This window comes from Bicyclus anynana, chromosome 26, assembly GCF_947172395.1.
Source record: "Bicyclus anynana chromosome 26, ilBicAnyn1.1, whole genome shotgun sequence".
NCBI lineage: Eukaryota > Metazoa > Arthropoda > Insecta > Lepidoptera > Nymphalidae > Bicyclus > Bicyclus anynana.
Genome location: NC_069108.1, coordinates 8,679,624 through 8,702,629, shown reverse-complemented (window position 1 = coordinate 8,702,629; position 23,006 = coordinate 8,679,624). Strand labels below are relative to the sequence as shown.

The 23,006-nt window shown below is 38.7% G+C and overlaps 2 protein-coding genes across 2 annotated transcripts; one reads left to right on the top strand and one right to left on the bottom strand.

The window, feature by feature from the left end:
* Positions 1-3,499: 3,499 nt before the first annotated feature.
* LOC112056018 (WD repeat-containing protein 74) lies at positions 3,500-15,610 on the top strand. The gene is made up of 8 exons (XM_052889931.1): positions 3,500-3,670; positions 6,576-6,730; positions 8,556-8,778; positions 9,203-9,374; positions 10,444-10,536; positions 11,698-11,890; positions 14,507-14,658; positions 15,345-15,610. The coding sequence occupies exons 1-8, from the start codon at positions 3,607-3,609 to the stop codon at positions 15,589-15,591; spliced, it is 1,299 nt and encodes a 432-aa protein (XP_052745891.1). The 5' UTR covers positions 3,500-3,606; the 3' UTR covers positions 15,592-15,610.
* Positions 15,611-16,351: 741 nt separating this feature from the next.
* LOC112056021 (uncharacterized) lies at positions 16,352-22,241 on the bottom strand. Its single transcript, XM_024096342.2, has 5 exons — positions 22,070-22,241; positions 20,795-20,883; positions 19,578-19,699; positions 18,199-18,275; positions 16,352-17,141 (listed from the first exon to the last, which is right to left on the bottom strand). Exons 1-5 carry the CDS (start codon positions 22,143-22,145, stop codon positions 17,017-17,019), a joined length of 489 nt encoding a protein of 162 aa, XP_023952110.1. The 5' UTR covers positions 22,146-22,241; the 3' UTR covers positions 16,352-17,016.
* Positions 22,242-23,006: the final 765 nt, after the last annotated feature.

Here is a 23,006-nt window from a genome sequence, read left to right as displayed (position 1 = left end):
GGACAATATCATCAGCATACTGTAGAATGTTACAAAAATTGTTCACAGACAATTCTAGGTCATGAGTATATAGACTGTAAAGTAAGGGACTGAGGACAGAGCCTTGGGGAAGACCCTTCCAGACTGATCTGGGGGGAAGAAAGGTGGACTGGTGTTTTAACACCACTGACCTGCCAGAGAGCAGGTTACATATGAAATGTGTCATCCTCGGTGGTACACTCAGCTGGAGCAATTTTTGCCTGAGTAACGGAAGAATTACATTATCATATGCAGAAGCAATATCTAGGAATATACCCACTAGGTACTCTCCCCTTCCAAAGGCAATTCGAATGTCTGTAGTGAGTATGCTGAGACTGTCTGCAGTACTAGAGCCTTTCCTGAAGCCAAACTGTGAAGGAGCCAGTACACCTCTGCTCTCCATTAGCCACTCCAATCTGTTTTTAAGGAGGATCTCCATAACTTTTACTAAAGTAGATGACAGTGCGATAGGTCTATATGAATTAGGATCTGATGGATTTTTGCCAGATTTGAGAATGGGGATAACTAACTGGGTTTTCCAGGCATCTGGAATAAAACCCTTTTCAAAAAAATAATTTATCATGTTAAGAAAACAGTGTTTGGATTTATCATTTAATTTAACCAAAAAAGAGTAGGGTACACCGTCTTCACCAGGGGCTGAATCTTTTAAACCGCTAAGGGCTATTTGAAGCTCTGAGAAGGAAAAGCGGGCATCCATTTTATCCGTATCTGAAACTACTATAGGATAAAGGGAATCTTCCATAGTTGGGACGTAAGGGGGGGCAATTTTATCAGCAAAAGCACTAAGCCATTCAGTTGGGTTATTGGAAATGGGATCAGAGTGATTTAAGGATCTCCGGAATCTTCTGATATTATTCCAGACAACTGAGGAGGGGGATCTAGGACTAAGTGATTCACAGAATGTGGACCAACTAACCTTTTTCTTTTTGGGTACTATATTCTTAATCTTAGCAGCTATATGTTGGAATTTAATAAAGTTGTTATTGGACATGCAAGCTGTATATTCAGCTTCTGCAGTTGTTCTCTGGTTAAATAAATCAGTGCATTCTTCATCCCACCAGGGTGGAGAAGGCAGTTGATTTTTTGCAGTAGTTTTTTTCTTAGGTATGTGAGAATCGGCTGAAGACAAAAGAGAGTTAATAAATTGATTGTAGTAAGTCAAAAAATCACTATCATGATCCAGAACTGGAAGAGAGTCCATCATATTGTCAACGGACTGGGCATAAGCAGACCAGTTCGCTTTATTCAGTCTATATTTAAGCAGGGGGGTAGGATTTTGAGGAGGGACAGATCTAATATTCAGTGATATGATGATTGGGAAGTGGTCACTACCATAGGTACTAGGAAGAACTCTCCAGGATAGTTGGGATGCAAGAGATGAAGAGGAAATAGTCAGATCAACTGCAGACGGGTTCTGAGATGGATAAGCTCTACGAGTTGGAGAGCCATCATTTAGAATACACAAGTTGGCATCCTCAATGATGTCTATCAGTAAAGGAGCAAAACCATCACAGCTGAAACACCCCCACATAGTGTGGTGGGCATTGAAGTCCCCCATAACAACAGTTGGGCTGGGAAGGCATGATAGGATGGATTGGATCTCAGGGATCAAGGAAGAATTAGGGTGAGGTATGTACAGAGACAAGAAGGAAATATTAAGAGACCTCACAGCAACAGCATTAATCTGATCACTGTGAGGAGGAAGGGGGATAGAAGAATAAGGGAGGTTGTGCCGGAGGAAGATGGCACTCCCTGCATGACTGTCACTCCTGTCATCCCGCAAACAGAAGAAACCCGGGATCCGGAAACGGGAACCAGGCCTCAGCCATGTCTCTGAGATGGCAACAATAACAGGGTCATGCAGGTTAATAATTGAAATTAATTCTTGTTTTTTTGGTCTAATGCTTTGACTATTCCATTGCAGGATCGCCGTTGGGGCCATTTTTAACTATGTCGAACAATTTATACAAATTTTGGGCAACGTTGGGCGGTAAGGGCATTTCACTGCATGGAGAAATGATACTGACTAAAAATTCTGATAAAAATTCCATCATCTTTCCTTGAGAGGAAAGGTTTTCTTTTTGGTTGGACCCGAAGGCACAACCATTGGGGAGGGATGATGACGGCGTGTTTACAAAGGATGCATGAGCTTGTTTATCGTACCCCTTACCTAAGGGTGCACGAGGACGGGGGGAACGGAGGACAGTTTCTCTATATGATTTACGGGGAGAGGTATTATGGTGTGGAGAGTTCCTAGAATGAGGAGGTGTGTAGGACGGGGAGGATGAGAATGCCATCTCTGCGTACGATCTGCGGACAGGGGGGAAGCGTGATGCTGCTTCTATGTAGGGAATGTTCTCTTGGGACATTATATGTTTGATGTCTTGTTGCCTATTGAACTCCGGGCATTGCTTGTCAGAGGCAAAATGGTTGCCTGAGCAATATAAACATGAAGCTTTTTCTTTAGACACCTCACATGTGTCTCCAGTATGAGATTGCGCACACCTGTAGCACCTGGGTTTTGATCTGCACTGAGTGCGAATGTGGCCAAAACGGCAGCAACTCAGACACTGAATTGTAGGATACTTATAGGTTTCCACTGATAGGGAGGTGTAGAATGAAAAAATTTTTGATGGGAGGACTTGGCCCCTAAAAGTAAGAACCGCCGACTGGGTTGGGATCCATTCTATAACACCATCATTTGTTACCTTGCGGTTTAATCTGCGAGCTTTCAGAACTTCACCACAACCTGTCGGCAATTCTAGGGATGCAACAAATTCCTCCATGTGCCAGTCAATAGGGACTCCCCTTACTAGGCCCATGCGAGTTACGTTATAAGTTGGTATTATTGCTTGATATTTGGCTAATTTGAGAATTGGGCTATTAAGAAATAAGTTTGCCGATTGATTGCAAGCAAATTCTACGCTTATTTTATTACGCCCTATATTTTTAACTCCGTCATTTGTTATGTCGGCAAACTTATTCCTGTGTAAAAATTGACCAAATTTAATTGCCTGAATGGTGGTACCCGCAGATGGGTCGGAGATTTCCCTTGACACATGGATGATAAATGGACCTTTGTCGGATCCTAAATACTGTTTGGGGCCTTCAGAAAAAGAAGGATGAATAAAAATGGTTTGCTTGGAGGGTTGGGACAAGTTCGAGGAAGGTTTCTTCCCGGTGCCCGTATGATCATTCGGCAGACTGTCATCCTCTACAGGACGTTTTCTATTTACCCCATGAGCTGACGGCCCAGGGTCTGGAGGCTTTCGAGGCGGCGGATCCACCTCCATATCTAACCTCGGACTTACCACCACCAAAATATATTAGAACACACCACACAAAAAATCTGCTATTTTTCACTAGAAAGAAAACACACGAAAAATACACCGCACGTGGGTCAACCTAGGCCGACGCGAGCGAAGTCTGTCAAATTCAAAATATGACTTGAAAACCAAATTTTGACAGTTGACACAAAAACATAGAAATCGAGATTTTCACGTGTGCTTTTAAGAATTTTGTATTATTAATTTTATTTGTTAAACTTATCATGAAAATACTGTCACAATGTTGGTAACAGAAGATAAAGAGCTCGACTTATTCGTCGCCTCTAAGATAGGATCTTTTAAGCGTAAGTAGTGTGTAAGTTACTATCCCATGGATAAATTGATGATTTTACACCCCCTGCCCTAAGCCTATGAGGATTTGGGCTATGACGTCAAGACCGTCAAGAATACAAGGTTCTGGTCGGGATCTAAAAAACTGATATTATAGTTCTTTCAAGAAATTCACAGCAGGCTTTAGTTCTATACTATTACTGCTTCTAAAGCTTAGGTTACAATTAAATAAATGGCCGGTACAAATGGCTTAACATGCTCTTTAAAGCCGAGGTGTATCACCAGCTTCCCAACTCAGGACAAAAAATATTCACTGAAAATTTCTTAAAAGTAAAAACAGTATTTCTGAGTCCAGGTCTCAAATCTTGGACTGTGTCAGCCATAGTCTTACCAATGAGTCAGTTAAGAAAATTATGTAAATAGGTAAAATTATACTACTACTGATAATAACAATATTTTATACTATAGATATGTTTCATGCCTTCAAAATCACCACAAAAAGTGATCCAAAGATATTAGATATCCCCGTCATTGCAAGAAGCGTAAAACATTTCATATCCCTTTCACTAGAACACATCCCGGAAACCAAGCCCCCGTTGCTCGTATTTTTTTTTTTTATTCTTTACAAGTTAGCCCTTGACTACAATCTCACCTGATGGTAAGTGATGATGATGTTTAAGATGGAAGCGGGCTAACTTGTTAGGAATAGGATGAAAATCCACACCTCTTTCGGTTTCTACACGGCATCATACCGGAACGCTAAATCGCTTGGCGGTACGTCTTTGCCGGTAGGGTGGTAACTAGCCACGGCTGGAGCCTCCCACCAGCTAAATTATAATGAATTATCTTGTTCTATACCTGGCATCGACATTTTAATTCTTATGTCTTTAAAAAAAACTCACTGATCATCTGTTGGTGAGTTCTTCCCTATAATAATGAAGTTAACACAAGGAACAAAAGAATATATACCACCTGTTCTTTTGTTCCTAGTGTGATATTTGACTGTTTACATGTTTTTTTTAGTGAATGTTGTGTGCACTTGTCATAGATGTACGTATAAGTCAATGTGGGCTATTTATATATTATTTGTGTATGTCTCTATATGTATATTGTAAGTGTATGTAAATAAATAAATAATAATAATAATAATAATAATAAAAGCCTTTATTCAGAGTTTGTATATACATTCTGTTTGTCCCCTAGGACAAAGGCCTCGTCCAAACTTTTCCACAACTCCCTATCCCTTGCAGATTTTGCCCAGTTGCCTCCTGCCACCTGTCTTATTTCGTCCGTCCATCTCTGTTTTGGTCTTCCTCTTCGCCTTTGCATATGACCTGTGAACCATTGCATGACCGTTTTGCTCCATTTTTCTTTGCCTCTGATTGTGTGGCCTGCCCACTTCCATTTAAGTCTTTTGATCGCAATAGCTACTTCCTTTGTTTTTGTATGTTTTCTTATTTTGGATAATTTTACTTTATCTGAGAGTTTTATACCCATCATACTTCTGTTGATAGAGTTTTGGCATATTTCTAGTTTTTTACGTTGAAGTTTAGTTAGAGACCATGTTTGGCAACCATATGTTATGATCGGTAGTATACATGAATCGAAGAGTCTTGCTTTAGTTCTCATATTTATTCCATTGTTTTTCATAATTTCTTTCATACTCCAGAAACGGTTCCATGCACCTCCTATTCTTCTGACAATTTCTTTTCCTGTGGAGTCTTCCATTGCCATTGTTTGCCCTAGATATACATATTCATCGACATACTCAATTGTAGTATTATTGATGGATACATTTTCTTTTATTCCGTTTGTCATAGCTTTAGTTTTATGTATATTCATATTCAATCCTACTTTCCGACTCTCGCTATCCAGTTCATTCAGCATTATTTCGAGTTCGTTACTTGTTTTAGCAAAGATTACAACATCATCTGCAAATCTTAGATGTGATAGATGAATAAATAAATAAATAAATCCAAATTTAGCTACTTCATTGAGTGCACACATGCACTATTTTGTGTTTATTACCATTATATATTTATGTATATACAGTTTTTACAGTTCCAAACAACTCTACGTTGTATACAATATCTAGGTATAATTTATTTAAATAACTTTCGTTGTTTACTATGCAACCCAATGAATTTTTTTTTTTGTTGTAACTTTATCTGCAATCAGTTTTGCAACTATAATCAGATGTGATGTGAGGCTGTTGGCAGTTGGAGCGTGATTCCAGCAAACCATCTACTCCTAATTTCTTTTTTTTTTATACATATATATATATTGTTAACCCAAAAGGTCTTTTAGGCGACACTATTAAAGTATATCATTTCTTTTTAGGCGTTTCGTGTAGGATCTTGTTTTAAGTGCAACAGCCAGATCATTAGGGTGCCTCTCTATTCTCTCCTGATATCTGGTTTTGTATTTTTGGATTTGTCATGGACCGTATCAACCTTTAAGTGATGGTGTATTTCATTATTAGTGACAAACCACGGAACACCACTTACTGTACGAAGAATAATATTTTGCATTCTAAGAGCTAATTAAGACAATTAGCTCCTTTTTGTTCAGTTTTTGCAATAATGACATATCTCTATTATAAAATCTCTGACTGAAAATAGCAGTGATAATCCATCTGTGCCTTCAATTTAGACAGTGTATCCAGTATGGGGCATGCACCTCTAACTTTTCAGTTAAGTGCATTTTAAGGAATTAAATATCACATGTCTCAAGCGGTAAAAGTAAAAACATTGTGAGGAAACCTGCATACCTGAGAATTTTTTTAAGTCTGACAATCCACATTGGGCTAGTGCGGTGGACTCTTACTACCCTAACCTCTCTCATTCTGAGAGGAACGGTGCTCAACGGTGAGCCGAATAAGGGATGTTATTGAAGATAATGATGAAATTTTGTTTCCAGACATAAAGTACTACACACAAGCATCAAAAAACAGCAAGAAATGTATAGAGAACCTGGTAGAGATCAAAAGTCTGCAGAAAGATGACGCCATCACATGCATGGTGTGGGGGAACACAGATCAGACTGAGATACTGATCGGCAGGAAGAACCAACAGGTACTTGTTTCTGTGATGTATTGATAGCCTAGACTTTTTTTTTATTTGTGTAACGACACAACAACTGACGGTTTAGTGATGATGCAGTCTAAGATGGAAGCAGGCTAACTTGTTAGGAGGAAGATGAAAATCCACACCCCTTTTTGGTTTCTACACGACTTGTACCGGAACAGTAAATTGCTTGATGGTACGTCTTTTAAGAAATTAAATATCACGTGTCTCAATCGGTGAAGGAAAACATTGTGAGGAAACCTGCATACCAGAGAATTTTCTTAATTCTCTGTGTGTGTGAAGTCTGCCAATCCACATTGGGCCAGCATGGTGGACTACATTGGATATTAAAACAGATTATGTAAATTTTATTGTACCTAGTTAAAATAGCAACGCTGATGTTTAAAAAGAATGGTATAATCTATGTCCAATTTCCTCCTTTTTCTTTGAAAAAGTGCCGATGTGTAAGTACGTGTGATTAAAAGTGATTAACAATATAGTAACAGTTAACAAGAATTCTCGTTTATTTTATCCACTAATGTTATTACCTAATGTTATTAGACTATTGGCCTAACCCCTCTCATTCTGAGAGGAGACTCGAGCTCAGCAGTGAGCGGAATATGGGTTGATGACGTCTTTGGCGGTAGGGTGGTACCACGGCACAACTAGCCCCGGCTGAACCCTACCACCAGCCAGACATGGATCAATTAAGAATAATCTTTTCATGGCTCAAATACTGAGCGCCATTTGAGAGCTTGTACAGACAGTCAGTTGCATGTTCCTCCTAGCCACACTAAGTTCTATAATAAGTCATTTACAAGTACATCAATCACTCTCTGGAATGGTCTTCTTTATGGAATACGTAATTCAAAGACACTGGGAGCCTTTGTTTCCTTTTTTTAGTTTTTAATACTGTATTGTAGGAAATAGTAGTCTGAGACGGATATGACGTCGCTCTATCTCGTGTTAGCTCATGCCGACGCTAGGTGACGCGACTTGTTTCCGTAAAGAGTAGGGAGTTAGAGAGGGGTAGCAATTGGTGATTGGTTTGCGGTAACAACTTGCGATACAAGGCGCTCGTCGTACGGTCGGCTTCAGTATGCTCGTGGCGTACAAGCCATCAACATTTCTTGTTGTGTAATTCTTTGTGGGTTACTACTTACTTGGGATAGGCGGGGAGAGTGACTTCAGTGGAAAAGGGGAGTGTTTGCTTACAGTCAAGGGCGCCCTAAACCCTACATACAACGTTCACAAGTGCATGACTCCACTCAAGGTCATTCTCTGCCATTCTAGAGTTTTATTTTGGTTAAAGTTCGATTTGTTAATTGTTAATTAAGTTGTCCTGACAAATATTGTTAACATTTTGTTTGACATTGGTTTTCTAATTTTTTAAATCCACTTTTGAAGCTTCTGTTAAAAGTATAGTTATTATAATCAGTTCACAGTATGAACTATGGTTTACGTAGGGTTAATTTCAATGTGTGTTTACCAAATTTGGCTAGGCAGGGAGAACAACATGAGCAGAGAACGGGGAGTGTTGATCGATCGTGAAGGAATTCCTTAACCCTACATCCTGTAGTCACAAGTTCAGGACTCTGCTCGGAGTTCTTCTCTCCACCGCGCGATGGACCCGGCACCCGCACGGTGAATCCATGGAGTGCTAAGATATTCGTCTCACTTTGTAGAATAATAATAATAATAAACAAATCAATGAACAAGATTACAATATGTCCAGTTGTGCCGCTATTTGTCATGATTTTTGTATATTTCGTCCCAAGATTTTCTTTAAAAAAAAAGAATCACTTTTTATTTGAAGTATTTGTTATTAATACAGATCCAAGTATACAACACAATCCAAGGCTTCACAAAGACCTACACAGCTGACTTCGCCACTGGGGACATAGTGGGCCTAGGCAAGCACAAGCGACGGTTGGTAGCGGCGCTTACCAGCGGTACAGTGCAGGTGTGGAGCAAGAAGGAGCCCCTCACTGTCAACACTTGCGGCAAGTTAGATAGGATGCAGCTGTGCGAGCAGGATAGCACATTGTTTGCGACAGGTGAGTGAGTGAGACAAAGTTTGTAGATTTTTGAAGTGAAAGCTTGCTTGACTTAGGGAGTAATCCGATAAATGTGTTACGAAAAATGTATCTGGTGAAGCGAAAGACTTTGAGAGATAGCTAAAGAACTGTCCAAAGTTTAGCTCTCTCTTTAAGAGTTAAACTTTAGACAGACGAACAGACAGAGTCCCAGGAAAATCCATTTCATCTGATACCATTTGACGAATGTCATTCAGACATCTTAATAAATGCAACATGTTCACTCATCATCACGAGATCTCGGAAACTACATGTCGTACAAAGACGAAATTTGGTAGGGAGGTAGTGTACAGTAAGAGGGCTGGATCTGGAGGTCTGGCAGAGGCAGACGGAGTCACGGCGGTCCTCTAATATCACATATCAACAAAGATATCCTCCTCCGCAGGTGGTGAAGAAAACGACCTAAAAGTGTGGCGAATAGGCGACCAGCAACCCCTGTTCACGGCCAAGAACCTGCCCAACGACTGGCTGCAGCTGCGTCGCCCCGTGTGGGTCACCGACCTGACCTTCCTCAGCCAGGAGTTGCTGGCGGTCTGCTCCAGGCATGGCTACGTGAGGTACCATCAATATCATCATTATCAGCTGATGAACATCCACTGCAAGACAGATGTATATACCCACAATCCTGTTTCAATGTGATTTGTGCGGGCTTTTTCACTTAATGCGGGCTTAGTGACAATGATCAAATCAAATCAAAAATCATTTATTTCAAGTAGGCTCAGTTTACAAGCACTTTTGACACGTCAGTTGACTATTTGTAAAGATTCTACCACCGGTTCGGAAGGCAGGTTCTGCTGAGAAGATACCGGCAAGAAACTCAACAGTTGCTCTTTTGAAAAAGTCATACAGTATTATAATTTACAATTGATAACAATTACAATTTCTTATAGTTTTATTTCCTGTGTGAAGGTGGAAGCTGATCCAACGGCCTCTAAGCGCTTTTATCTTTAAGGAACTCATCAATGTTGTAGTACCCTCGACTAAGTAGATGTTTTTTAACACATTGCTTAAAGCTATGCATTGGCAGGTCCATCACAGTCTTGGGGATCTTGTTATAGAAGAAAGAGTACACCCAAACCAAACTTTCAAGTGATTCTTTAACAACCACTAGCTAATGATAATGGCAGGTACTGACTTTATATGCTCTCTGAGGCACGAGGGTGTTACATCACCCACTTCTGAACTCAGGACGGAGAATTTTGACTGAAAATTTCTTAGAAGGAACATAAAGTTGGTCCCTCATAGTCTGACCCAGGATTTGAACCCTAGTCTGGGATCCATAGAACAGTTTTTACAACTGATTACTATCAAGTTAGTTTTTCATGAGTAGCTTCATCTCGATGAGACAATCAACTATTACATGTTAGCCCAATGCGGATTGGCAGACTTCACACACGCAGAGAATTGAGAAAATTCTCAGGTATGCAGGTTTCCTCACGATGATTTTCCTTCACCGTTTGAGACACGTGATATTTAATTTCTTAAAATGCACACAACTGAAAAGTTGGAGGTGCATGCCACGGACCGGTTTTGACCTCACACCCTCTGGAATCGAAAGCAGAGGTCATAATCACTGGGCTAACATGGAATATAGTTTCAATCAATGTTAAGTTTAATAATTTGCAGGTTATACGACAGTCGTGCGCAGCGCAGGCCCGTTTGTAATGTGGACTTTGAAGCCAAGGCTGCCACCTGCATCACCAAGGGCTTCGATGAACGGTGAGTTTTTTTTTTCAGTATAATAATAATAATAAGCTTTATTTTTCCCATTTAGATAGTACTTATCAATATCTTAAAACTATTCTAACTAATCTAAATAATTAGTTATGTTATTGTAGTTAGTTGGTACTAGTTAATAATGGGCCCCTTCGGGTATAAGCCTCCTCCATCTTTATCCATTTGTCCCTTTCTTTTGTGAGTTCCATCCAACCTTGGCCAGCCACTGCGGTAATGTCGTCCACCCACCTTCCTATAGGCCTTCCTACCTTCCTTTTACCAAGTGGACCTTTCCAGTAGGTAATTTTCTTAGTCCACCGTTTGTCCTTTAGCCTGCCAAGGTGGCCTGCCCATCTCCACTTTCACTTAAGTCAGTATACTCCTTAAGAATCGATTTTCATATACCTATAAGATATAGCCCCCGGTAAGAAAAAAATATGATCAGTAAAATTCGATGTACGAATGATAGCATTACGTTTTTGTGCGCAACCTATTCTGCGCACCTTTCACCATGTACACGCGGCTGCTCCTCGGTTGCGCACCTTTCACTTTTCGTAAGTATTGAGACGTACACAGTGTATGTTGCGAGACAACATACACTATTTAAACAGTAGGTCTGAATGAGTAAACTCCATTCGTGCGTCGGAGCTGACACATATTTGTTATTATTCTTTACAAGTTGTCAGGCAAACAAATAGCCAAAATAAAATATTAACCAAAAATAGATACAAATTGGTTTTTGTATCTATTTTTGGTTAATAAAGATTTCATTTATTTTTATTTATTATTTATTTAGTTAGCCCTTGAATACAGTCTCACCTGATGGTAAGTGATGATACAGTTTAAGATGGAAGCGGGCTAACTTGTTAGGAGGGGGATGAAATGGGGAGCTGGAATGGCGACCCTGCTTAGTAAGCGCCCCCCACCAGGTGGACTGACGACATCAAGCAAGTCGCAGACATTCGCTGGATGCAGGATGCTCAGGATCGTGATGTTTGTAAGTCCCTATGTCCTGCAGTGGACTCCATCGGCTGATATGATGAAGATGATGATGATGATGAAGTCTTTGTGCATGAGCAAAGACATTTTTTGAATTATTTTGTCGACGTTTTCAATTTAAGGTCCTGATGAATAACGTCATTACCAGAAACTTGTGTTTTCCAGTCAAGTGTTTGTCGGGTTCGGTCGAGGCCACCTCCACCAGGTGGACCTCCGTCGGGGCAAGCCGGACAAAGGGTACAAGGGGGCAGTGGGTGCCATCACCAGTATAGCGCTGCACGACGGCTTGCTGGTGAGCACCAGCCTGGACCGGCACATCAGGGTGCATGACAGACAGAGCAAGGACTTGCTCTACAAGGTAAGAGGATATGGAACTTTCATTACGTATTTTGAGAGTAGATAAAAGTTGGTGCAAGCAGGAATAAAAGACTAAGACATAGTAAAATCCTTTTTACAAGATAAAAATGACACCAACAAAGTGCACGCAATGAATTTAGAAATACAAAATGAGTGGTTATCTTTAAGGTGGGTACAGATTGGTGCAATGCAACATGTAATGTAATATTCTGCCTTACATTGCATGTTCCCTGCTGCCTTTGACGTGCGGCGCGCGCGGTACGCGCATTGACTACGAATCATTCGAGAACATCTGTTCCCGCATTCCGTAACAAACACTAGCCCTCGTCACACGTGTTATTTTTTCTTTCCGTTTCCGATTTCGTCCCACGCATCTTCCTTTAAATTTTGTTTAAAAAAGTTTTCATTTTGAGGGTTCCATAAAACTTCTCTTGTTCTGTATTCCTCTATCAATAAAAGTGACTCCTCATCACTCCACGCACCCTCTTTCACCGCCATGATCGTTGCGCATGCGAACGAAACGAACGACCGTCCACGGCTCAGTCCTGCGCACTCTGCGCGCCTCTTTGTGTTCGTACCAAAAACCGACAAATCTCGGATCGAACCGCGTGTATTGTAACGCTCGGAGCGTGCGCGACCCAGGCGCAGTTCGTGCGCGCGAGGCGTCCAAACCACGAGCATTCGTGATACATTGCAGCAATGTGGACGTCAAATTCTTGCACTGCATGTTGCATTGCATGTTGCATTACATGTTGCATTGCACCAATCTGTACCCACCTTTAGGTGACTGGTCTCCTGCCTTATTAAAATTCTATCTTAATGCCTTTCAAATGACTCTCCCAGATCAGAGCAACTTAGTACGATGGGGGAGAGCCACTGAAAAATCTTTGTGGTGAGGCAATAGGAACAGCAAGACACTTGTTTGTTGGATGCAAGGTGCTCCTGGATAGAGGTCTTTACTCACGTCGTCATGATAGAGTACTCCAAATTATACGTGAAGCTATAAGCCTTTCAGTACTTCAGCTCATAAAGGATTGACTACAAATTAACTTTTTCAGAGTAGGCCCAATATCAAATTCCTCTAGTAAGCCCTATTAAATTCTAGGTTCTGAACCTGATTGAGTTGTATTAATGGATACGTGTGAAACATATTATAAAATCCCAGGGGATTTCGCTATTTTGAGATCTAGAACAGACGTTTTCCTTTTTTCCAAACAAATTACGCATATAGTACTTGTCGACTTTAGAGCGTAGGATAGTAACAAATTAACTAACTAAAAATGTCTATTTGGTTAGTCTGTACGCCGTAGAAGTACTTGTGAGAGGATTACCAGCAAAATCACTCTATAACTTGCTTAAAGACCTTGGCCTCTCTAGAAGTGCAGCTAGTTCTATATTAGAACGAGTATCCAAAGCTGCTCTAATAGGATCTTACCAAATTTGGCGGCAGGGAGAACAACACGAGCAGAAAATGGGGAGTGTAGATCGATCGTCAAGGAATTCCTTAACCCTACATCCTGTAGTCACAAGTCCGGGACTCTGTTCGGAGTTTTTCTGCCATGCGATGGTCCCGGCAACCATGAATCCATGTAATGCTAAGATATTCGTCTCTCATCTCAGACCAATTATTGTATAGGACCTGCCTCGCTAAACGTTACTTTTCTGTCAAACTGTATGATCAACGATCTAATGCGATTATAAAAACTGTCTCTATAGAATCGATGTTAAATAGTTGTAATCGCGTTCGTCGGTTGAAGAGCTCCGTAAAAATACCTTTTTGTGTAATTGAATTGTGTAAAAAACGGACAAAAACTTCTAGTTTAGTATAAGATATATACCAAATCTAAGCTCGTTTTCCTCAGAAAATTACAGATGTAATTTCAGAGGGGTTCTTCCTCGAGGGACATAGACGATTTACTTAATGACACTCAACATCCGTACATTGATTTAGGTAGGTACAATTTAATACACGATCGGAGCATTTCGCCTCACGAATGCGCGGGTAGCGTTTGGAGCGGTCGCAGGCGCACTGAATTGGACTCTACTTCGATTTTACAATTGGGCTCTTACCCCTCTCGCGTCCCGCGTCTCGCATGTTTTCGGAATCATTCGGCAGGGATAGGGGTTAGATAGATAGATATACTTTATTTGCACACCACAAAGATAAAAACAAGTGAAATAAAAACAAATTAGGAAGAGATCAGCATACAAAAGGCGGCCTTATCGCTAAGTAGCGATTTCGTCCAGGCAACCTTCGGTTTAGGGAAACTTAAGGACATCAGCATGTGGCGTAAAACAAAAATAACCATTGTATTAGTAATACACATACATACAAATAATTTACATCCTAATACATAAACAATATTACACAAATACCTACAATAATGAATAAAATACATATACTAATAAATACATTATATTGAAGAGAAATAATATATACAGATCGTATTTACTGCACCAGATAATGGGGTTAGTAGGTACTGAGGGATATATTATATTGACGCGACCAAAAATCTTGAGTTTGCCGCGTTACACAGACAATTTTGTTCGTGACTATGAGTGCGATACAGGTCCTTGTATAATTGGTCTGAGTCTCTCATAGATGAATGTATTTCAGCAATACCTGACATCCAAGTTGACCTGCGCGTTGGTGCAGTCTGCCACCAGCACGCCGCTGCGGAGGGCGGACGCAGAGGTGAAGGAGGAGGAGCAGACCGCAGTCTTGGAGGACGACATGGACACTATGTTCGACAACATGGAGACCATAGGGTAATTATCATTATCATCATAATCTATCATTGCCATCATCATAATCTATCATTACCATCATCCATCATTATCATCATAATCTATCATTACCATCATCATCCATCATTATCATCATAATCTATCATTACCATCATCATTATTTAATATGACAATATTTATTTATTTATAATATTATATGATAATATTATGATATTATGAATAAATTGTGTTGAGTAATAAAGATTTTTTTTCTTTCTTTCATCATCATCCATCATTATCATCATAATTTATCATAACCACCAACATTATCATCATAATCTATCATTGCCATCATTCTCATCATCGACATCATCATAATCTATCATTACCACCATCATCATCATCATAATCTAGCATTACCATAATCCTCATCAATCATTATCATCATAATCTATCATCATCATCAGGCGATGCTTCTTCGCTCGCCCCCCCCCCCCGGTGACGTCGCTGAGGTCTCATTACGGAGTCTACGGCACTTATACAATCAGAAAGAAAAATCTCAATCCAATTTCCTGACAATTTAACTGATTTTTTTTTCGAAGAAACAAAGTAACTCATGGCCTAAAATAAAACTCTAACCCCAAGGTCTCATCATCTAAGGCCACATAGACACTAGAAACTACTGACGGATAAGAGTAAAAATATAATTTATGTCATATTTATTACAGTGAAAAGCCACGCAAGAAGCGCACCGAAGCATTGGATACAGAAGTATTAGATACAGAAGTATTGGATACAAGCGAAGCAAAGAAACTGAAGCCCTCAACGGAAGGAAGCACTGCTGATGATACAATTGACAGCCAAATGCCTGACGAAGCGATCGCGCAACTGCTTCGAAGCACAGAGAGACAGAAGCGTAGGATGGAGAAGCGGAAGCGGGAGAAGAAAGCGAAGAGCATTTATCATAACGCTTGAAATACATTGTTTAGATATATTTTTGAAGTTTTTAATTGGATCCTGGTTCTATTACTTTTTTTTTAACTAGCGGACGCCCGCGTGGAATTTAGTTTTTCACAAATCCCTCGGGAACCATGGATTTTTTCGGGATAAAAAGTAGCCTATGTGTTAATGCAGGCTATAATATGTCTTCATACCAAATTTCAGCTAATTCGGTTCAGTAGTCGAGGCGTGAAAGAGTAACAACTAACAAACATTCATATCATCAAAATCATCAATTTTCGCAAATCTCGGGAAATCGTGGATTTTTCGTTATAAAAAGTGGCCTATGTGTTATTCCCAGAGTAAAATCTATTTCCATTCCAAATTTCAGCCAAATCGATTCAGTAGTAGCGGCGTTATAGAGTAACAAACATCCAAACATGCATGCAAACAAACTTTCGCGTTTATAATATTAGTAGGATGTACTATTACAATCGCGATATTTTGAAACCGCCTAGCTAAAATAAATAACCAGTTTTTCTGTGAAGTACCTACTTGCATACTAGAGAATTTTCTTAATTATCTGCGTGCGTGAAGTCTGCCAATCCGCATTAGGCCAGCGTGGTGGACTATTGGCCTAACCCCTCTCATTCTGAGAAGAGACTCGAGCTCAGTAGTGAGCCGAATATGGGTTGATAACCACGACCTACATACACTAAATTGCGTATAATGCAATAAAAAAAGTCGCGAGCATTAGCTAGTTTATTAACATAAAGAAGAAATAAATACACAAATAACATATGTAAAACATTTTATTATTATTAAAAGCCCTTAAATATTATGTGTGACGATCCATATAAGTAAAACATTTAATTATCTTATCTATATTAAATAACATCTGTGACGTTCCACATAATTTCCTATATAAAGGATGTCCCGTTTTCCGTAATTAATGTTTCAAATTGGTTATTTTTATATATATATTATTTATATACAAATATACAATAAAATAAACTTACTTAAATTGATATTACATACTTAAATAAATAAATAAATATACTTAAACAATACACATGACTATCTAGCCCCAAAGTAAGCATACAGAGTAGCTTGTGTTATGGGTACTAAGATAGTTGATATTATAATATTCATATACATTTATATACTACATATAAATACTTATATAATGTATAAATACACACAGACACTGGAAAACACCCATGCTCATCACACAAATATTTTCCAGTTGTGGGAATCGAACCCACGGCCGTGGATGCAGAAAGCAGGGTCACTACCCACTGCGCCACGCGGCCGTCAAAACTTAAATATATTACTGTGATAAAAAGTAGTCTTTAAGACGACGTTTAAATATATAATTTTACATGGTTGTGTGTTGCATCAACCATTTACGTTTTGTCCATTAATTACGGGACACCCTGTATGTAACATGTGACGTTCACGCTAGTTGGGGTTGTAGTTCTCCTTGCCGCGCGGGCCGCAGTCGCCGGTGCGCAGGGCGCTCCACAGAGCCTCCGGGTTGTCCACCTCGAAGGGCAACAGCAGTTTGCGATACTCGCTCTTTATGTCTGATTCGTGAGTCAAGGTAGTCATTTATTAAGATTAAAGTTTAGTTAGTTTGGCCTGACATTTGGTTAGCCTTCATTATTGAGGATGGTTAGCCTTCACTTGATTAGCCTTCATTATTGAGGATGGTTAGCCTTCATTTGGTTAGCCTTCATTATTGAGGATGGTTAGCCTTCATTTGGTTAGCCTTCATTATTGAGGATGGTTAGCCTTCATTTGATTAGCCTTCATTATTGAGGATGGTTAGCCTTCATTATTGAGGATGGTTAGCCTTCATTATTGAGGATGGTTAGCCTTCATTTGGTTAGCCTTCATTATTGAGGATGGTTAGCCTTCATTTGATTAGCCTTCATTATTGAGGATGGTTAGCCTTCATTTAGTTAGCCTTCATTATTGAGGATGGTTAGCCTTCATTTGGTTCGCCTTCATTATTAACTGCCTCATTGGTCCCGTGGTTAGCTGGTTCAGCTACGGACAATGAGGTCCAGGATTCGAATCCCAGGTCAGGCCAACAAAAACAAAATAGGTTATTGGGATTTTTCTTACAAGGAAAATCTTAATAGCAGCCTGGAGTTGGGAAGTTGGCGGCGTTGGTACATCCCCGTGCCTCGGAGAGCACGTAAAGCCGTCGGTCCTGCGCCTGATCTCTCACCGGTCGTGCCGGTCTGCCGTCCCATCGGATTTCGAGAGAGAGGGAAGAGAGAGTGCACCTGTGCTTGCGCACCTCCAACTTTTCAGTTGTGTGCATTTTAAGAAATTAAATATCACGTGTCTCGAACTGTGAAGGAAAAACATCGTGAGGAAACCTGCATACCAGAGAATTTCTTAATTCTCTGCGTGTGTGAAGTCTGCCAATCCACATTGGGCCAGAGTGGTGGACTATTAGCCTAACTCTCATTCTGAGAAGAGAGTCGAGCTCAGCAGTAAGCTATATATGGGTTGATAAAGTACGACATTTTTTTAATGTAAAATCAAGCATGACAATTTACTTATATCTAAAATTAATAGAATAATTGGATATTTACGAACAACGCCAATGTATCGAATAAAAAAGGATACATCCTTTGATGACGTTCTGCGGAGCGCTGTAGTCGAATCTAATGCCTGTCAACTCTTTAGACACTTCCAGACCCTCCCTGTAAAAAAATAGTTATAGTCTCAGACCAATTACTTTATATAGGACCTGTCTCACATTACCCCTCTGTCAAAAATATACATAATCAATCTATACTAACATTATAAAGCTGAAGAGTTTTGTTTGTTTGAACGCGCTAATCTCAGGAACTATTTGTCCGATTTGAAAAATTCTTTCAGTATTAGATAGCCCATTTATCGAGGAAGGCTATCGGCTATACATTCCCGTATTCCTACGGGAACGAGAACTACGTGGGTAAAAACGCACGGCGTCTACTAGTTACTTTATATAGGACCTCTCTCGCTATACATTACCCCTCTGTCAAAAATATACATATGTTCATGATCAAACATATTCATACAGCCTGCATCTATAGAATCAATGTTTCATTGTGTTAAAATTTTATGTGTGTGTATTACAATTTAAAATTTATAGTTGTGTGTAGTGTAAGGATGCAGGATATATTTATTGGTGTTAAATATTTTAAGTCAGTTTACCTCGACCCTCTCAAAAAACGACAGACAATTTTGTTGGTAAAATTGACTGGAAGATCAAGATCTGGCTGAGACATTGCATGCATAAAGCTACTATGACGTAAGCATCCCCTAAGAAAGGATTTTGATAAATTCCACCCCTGAGGGGATGAAATATGGGATGAAAGTTTGTACGGAAAGTCTTTCATTTTTAGAATGTGCTGTGCCGTGGGAGACTAACATTCCGAAGGACTACAGTTTAAAAATGAATAATGTATTATGACCTAACAAATGAACTAACTAAAAATGGCTATGCAGTTAATCTGTACGCCGTAGAAGTAGGTGCGAGAGAATTACCAGCAAAATCTCTCTATAACTTGCTTAAAGACCTTGGCCTCTCTAGAAGTGCAGCTAGTTCTATATTAGAACGAGTATCCAAAGCTGCTCTAATAGGATCTTACTAAATTTGGCGGCAGGGAGAACAACACGAGCAGAGAACGAGGAGTGTTGATCGATCGTCAAGGAATTCCTTAACCCTACATCCTGTAGTCACAAGTTCAGGACTCTGCTCGGAGTTTTTCTCTCTACCACGCAATGGACTCAGCACCTGAACGGTGAATCCATGGTATACTAAGATATTCGTCTATCATAAAAAAATATGAAATATAAAGTAATTCAAGAATTTTTAAAATTCAACCCCTAAAGTGATGAAATAGGGGTTGAAATTACATTAATTTCTACGTAGACAGTTGCGAGCGTCCGCTATTCAATAGATATAATTCCAATTGATTAGTCTCTCTGTGTTATTATTACAGAAAAATGTTCCTCACTTCAAGTTGTCAAGTCTCAGCTGGTCGTTGTCAGTGATGCTGAGCTTGGAGAACTTGTTGCAGGCTCTCGCAAGCTCGTCCGTCCTGTTGCTCAATCTAGCACATTGCTCTGTCAGCTCAGCCTGGAACACACAAGTCAAACAGTTAACATTTGTTTAAGTCTCTGCTGAAGACCTGCTTCGAGGATGGAAGATGTCCATTTTTTTTTTTTATTCTCTAGCTCTAAGGCCGTGATAGCCCAGTGGATATGACCTCTGCCTCCAATTCCGGAGGGTGTGGGTTCGAATCTGGTCCGGGGCATGCACCTCCAACTTTTTCAGTTTTAGCATTTAAAGAAATTAAATATCACGTGTCTTAATCGGTGAAGGAAAACATCGTGAGGAAACCTGCATACCAGAGAATTATCTTAATTCTCTGCGTGTGTGAAGTCTGCCAATCCGCATTGGGCCAGCGTGGTGGACTATTGGCCTTACCCCTCTCATTCTGAGAGGAGACTCGAGTTCAGCAGTGAGCCGAATATGGGTTGATGACGACAAGTTAGCTCTTGACTACAATCTCACCTGATGGAACTGATGCAATCTAAGATGGAAACGGACTAACTTGATAGGAGGAAGATGAAAATCCACACTCCTTTTGGTTTCTACATTGTACTGGAACGCTATATCACTTGGTGGTATGTATTTGTCGGTACAGTGGTTGTGTGATCAACCATCAAAAAATCTATATTTATACTTAAAGCCCACCTCAATGTGGAATGTTTATTAAAAACAAATTTATTATAATAAATTGAACTAACTAGAAGGTAAACTTATTATAATTAACAAGCTTAAATATACATACAGTTATTGTCTTTGAATATCAAAAAAATTAAGTAAATAAATATTACGACCTAACAAATGAACTAACTAAAAACGGCTTTGTGGTTAATCTCAAAACATATATAGAAGTAAAGTAATTCATTAATACAATCGTCAAGGAATTACTTAACCCTACATCCTGGACTCTGGTCGGAGTTTTTCTCTCTACCATGTGATGGACCCAGCACTCTTCGGCATGTATGAATATATAAATATCTTAGCTTTCCATGGTGAATCCATGGAATGCTAAGATATTTGTCTCAATCCCTAAAGTGGTGAAATAGGGGTTGAAAGTTTACATTGATTTCCACACGGACGAAGTCGCGGGCATCCGCTAGTCCTTGATAAAAATAAACTCACATTAAGTTTGCGTTCTTGCATAATTTTGGCTTTCCGCTCATTTCTCTCCTCTCGTGCCATTAACTTCTGCTGGTTCTCATGCACTTTCTCTGCAAAGTTTCATTTGTAAACTTATATGCTTGGTGTACAGGGTGTCCAGTATATTTTATGACATACTTTATAGGGTGATAGCTGACATCAAGCTGACACCAAGGCTTTTGAAGCTAGGTGTACAACTTTGCCTAGTAAATTTTTTTTTCAACATGTCCATTAAATGTCCTATTAATTGTATCCTACCTTCAAGGCTTTTTGACCAATTGGTACATCAAAAACTTTGAAGGTTTGATACAATTAATTTAGTATAGTGGAATGCTTAGGTATTCTTTCTATATACGAAAAATGCATGCAATAAAAATCTTTAAACATATAAAAAAAAATAAGGCCCGTTTTATTGAAAAAAAACTTACTTTGTAGAACAAAAAACCAAAGTTTCATTAGCTGAAACAACTATTCAAACATAATCTATACTAATATTATAAAGCTGAAGAGTTTGTTTGTTTGTTTGATTAATGCGCTAATCTCAAGAGTTACTGGTCCGATTTGAAAAATTCTTTCAGTGTTAGATAGCTTATTTATCAAGGAAGGCTATAGGATAGGCTATATTTTATCTCTGTATTCCTACGGGAACGGGAACTACGCCGGTGAAACCGCGCGGCATCTAATGGTTAGCAAGTATAAAATTAATGCTTAGGTAATTTTTCAGCACATGGTAATACTAAACTACACTGAAGGTTTGTATTTTGTATTAAAATCAATATATTTTCAAAACCGTAATATTTCGGCTAACATATATTACGTTATTTTAGTAGGCCTTGATGTCAGCTATCACCCTCTAAAATATGTAGTAATATTTACGGGACACCCTGTATATAAATCTATACTTCAAACAACTACAAATAAAAACAACACACTGTAAGTGACAATAAAATACATTAAAAAAAAAATCAATTTCAATATTAATATTATAAATCGGAAAGATTTGATTATTAGCCTGTTTGTTAGCACTGAATAAGCTTCGAAACTACCGGAACGATTTGAGAAATTCTTTTAGGAAGCTATGCTATGCTATTATAGATCGTGCTAGTTTTTACTATTTTGTTTATTTATTGGATTCCTGATAAATAAAAAGCTACCTGATAAGTTAGTCTGATAAAAATAGTTTATTAAATTAGCTGAATTAATTCCTTTAACTTTAAATGACAATGAAATGATGCGAATTTTGTTAACTTTACTGACCTTCCACTTTCATACAGAAATCATTCAACTGTTGGCAAATACTTAGATACCATTCTTCTTCTTCAATTTTCACCATTTTAAACGTAAATATTATATTTTATAAAATATCTTTTAATTCTTCGAAATCGTTTATTTAATTTTTTTTGTTTTGCGTATAACGTTCTTTTTTCAATTCAAAATCAAAACATCCGCCGTGTCAATGTCATCTGTTCAATTTGACAATGTCACATATTTGACATACACATTGTTGCTAGCATTCAAAATTTTCCCATATAATAAGAAAGACAAGACTCATAATAATCAAGTTTTACAAGCTTTATTATATACATATAACCATTACTTATTTACTTATAACCATAACCGCAATTTATATTGACCTACTTGCTATACGTTGCAGAATTACCCACGTAGGTAGTGATCGGTTACCGGCTACAAAAAAAATATATATCGAATATATTTTTATTCAGATCAGTTAAACTTTGCATTTATTAAGTGGGTCATATAAATATAATAAATATTGAAATTATGAAAAAGAACTGTAGTTTTGTGTGTAAATTATATAATATTTTATGGCAGCACTACCAGGTTTTTCCAATTGTGCCAACTATTAGAAAATAACTCTAGTGATGTATTGTGCATGCTTATGTGCTTGATCATAGATAAAATATAAATGCTGTCTTGGTTGCTCGACTGTTGTTCATACTATTTTAAACGACCCATAATCTTCATTATCAAATAAAAATAACCTATACGTTATTTAAAATTTCAAAGAAATTAAATATGCTGATTAAAGTTTCTCATTTATTATCATAATGCTCTTTAACTGGTTTGCTTGCTTATCACTGATAAAATACATGATAAACGATATCATTTATTCTATTAGCTGATTACAAACATCTTGTGTATTTCTAATTTTATTGAACTTTCTAAAATTGAT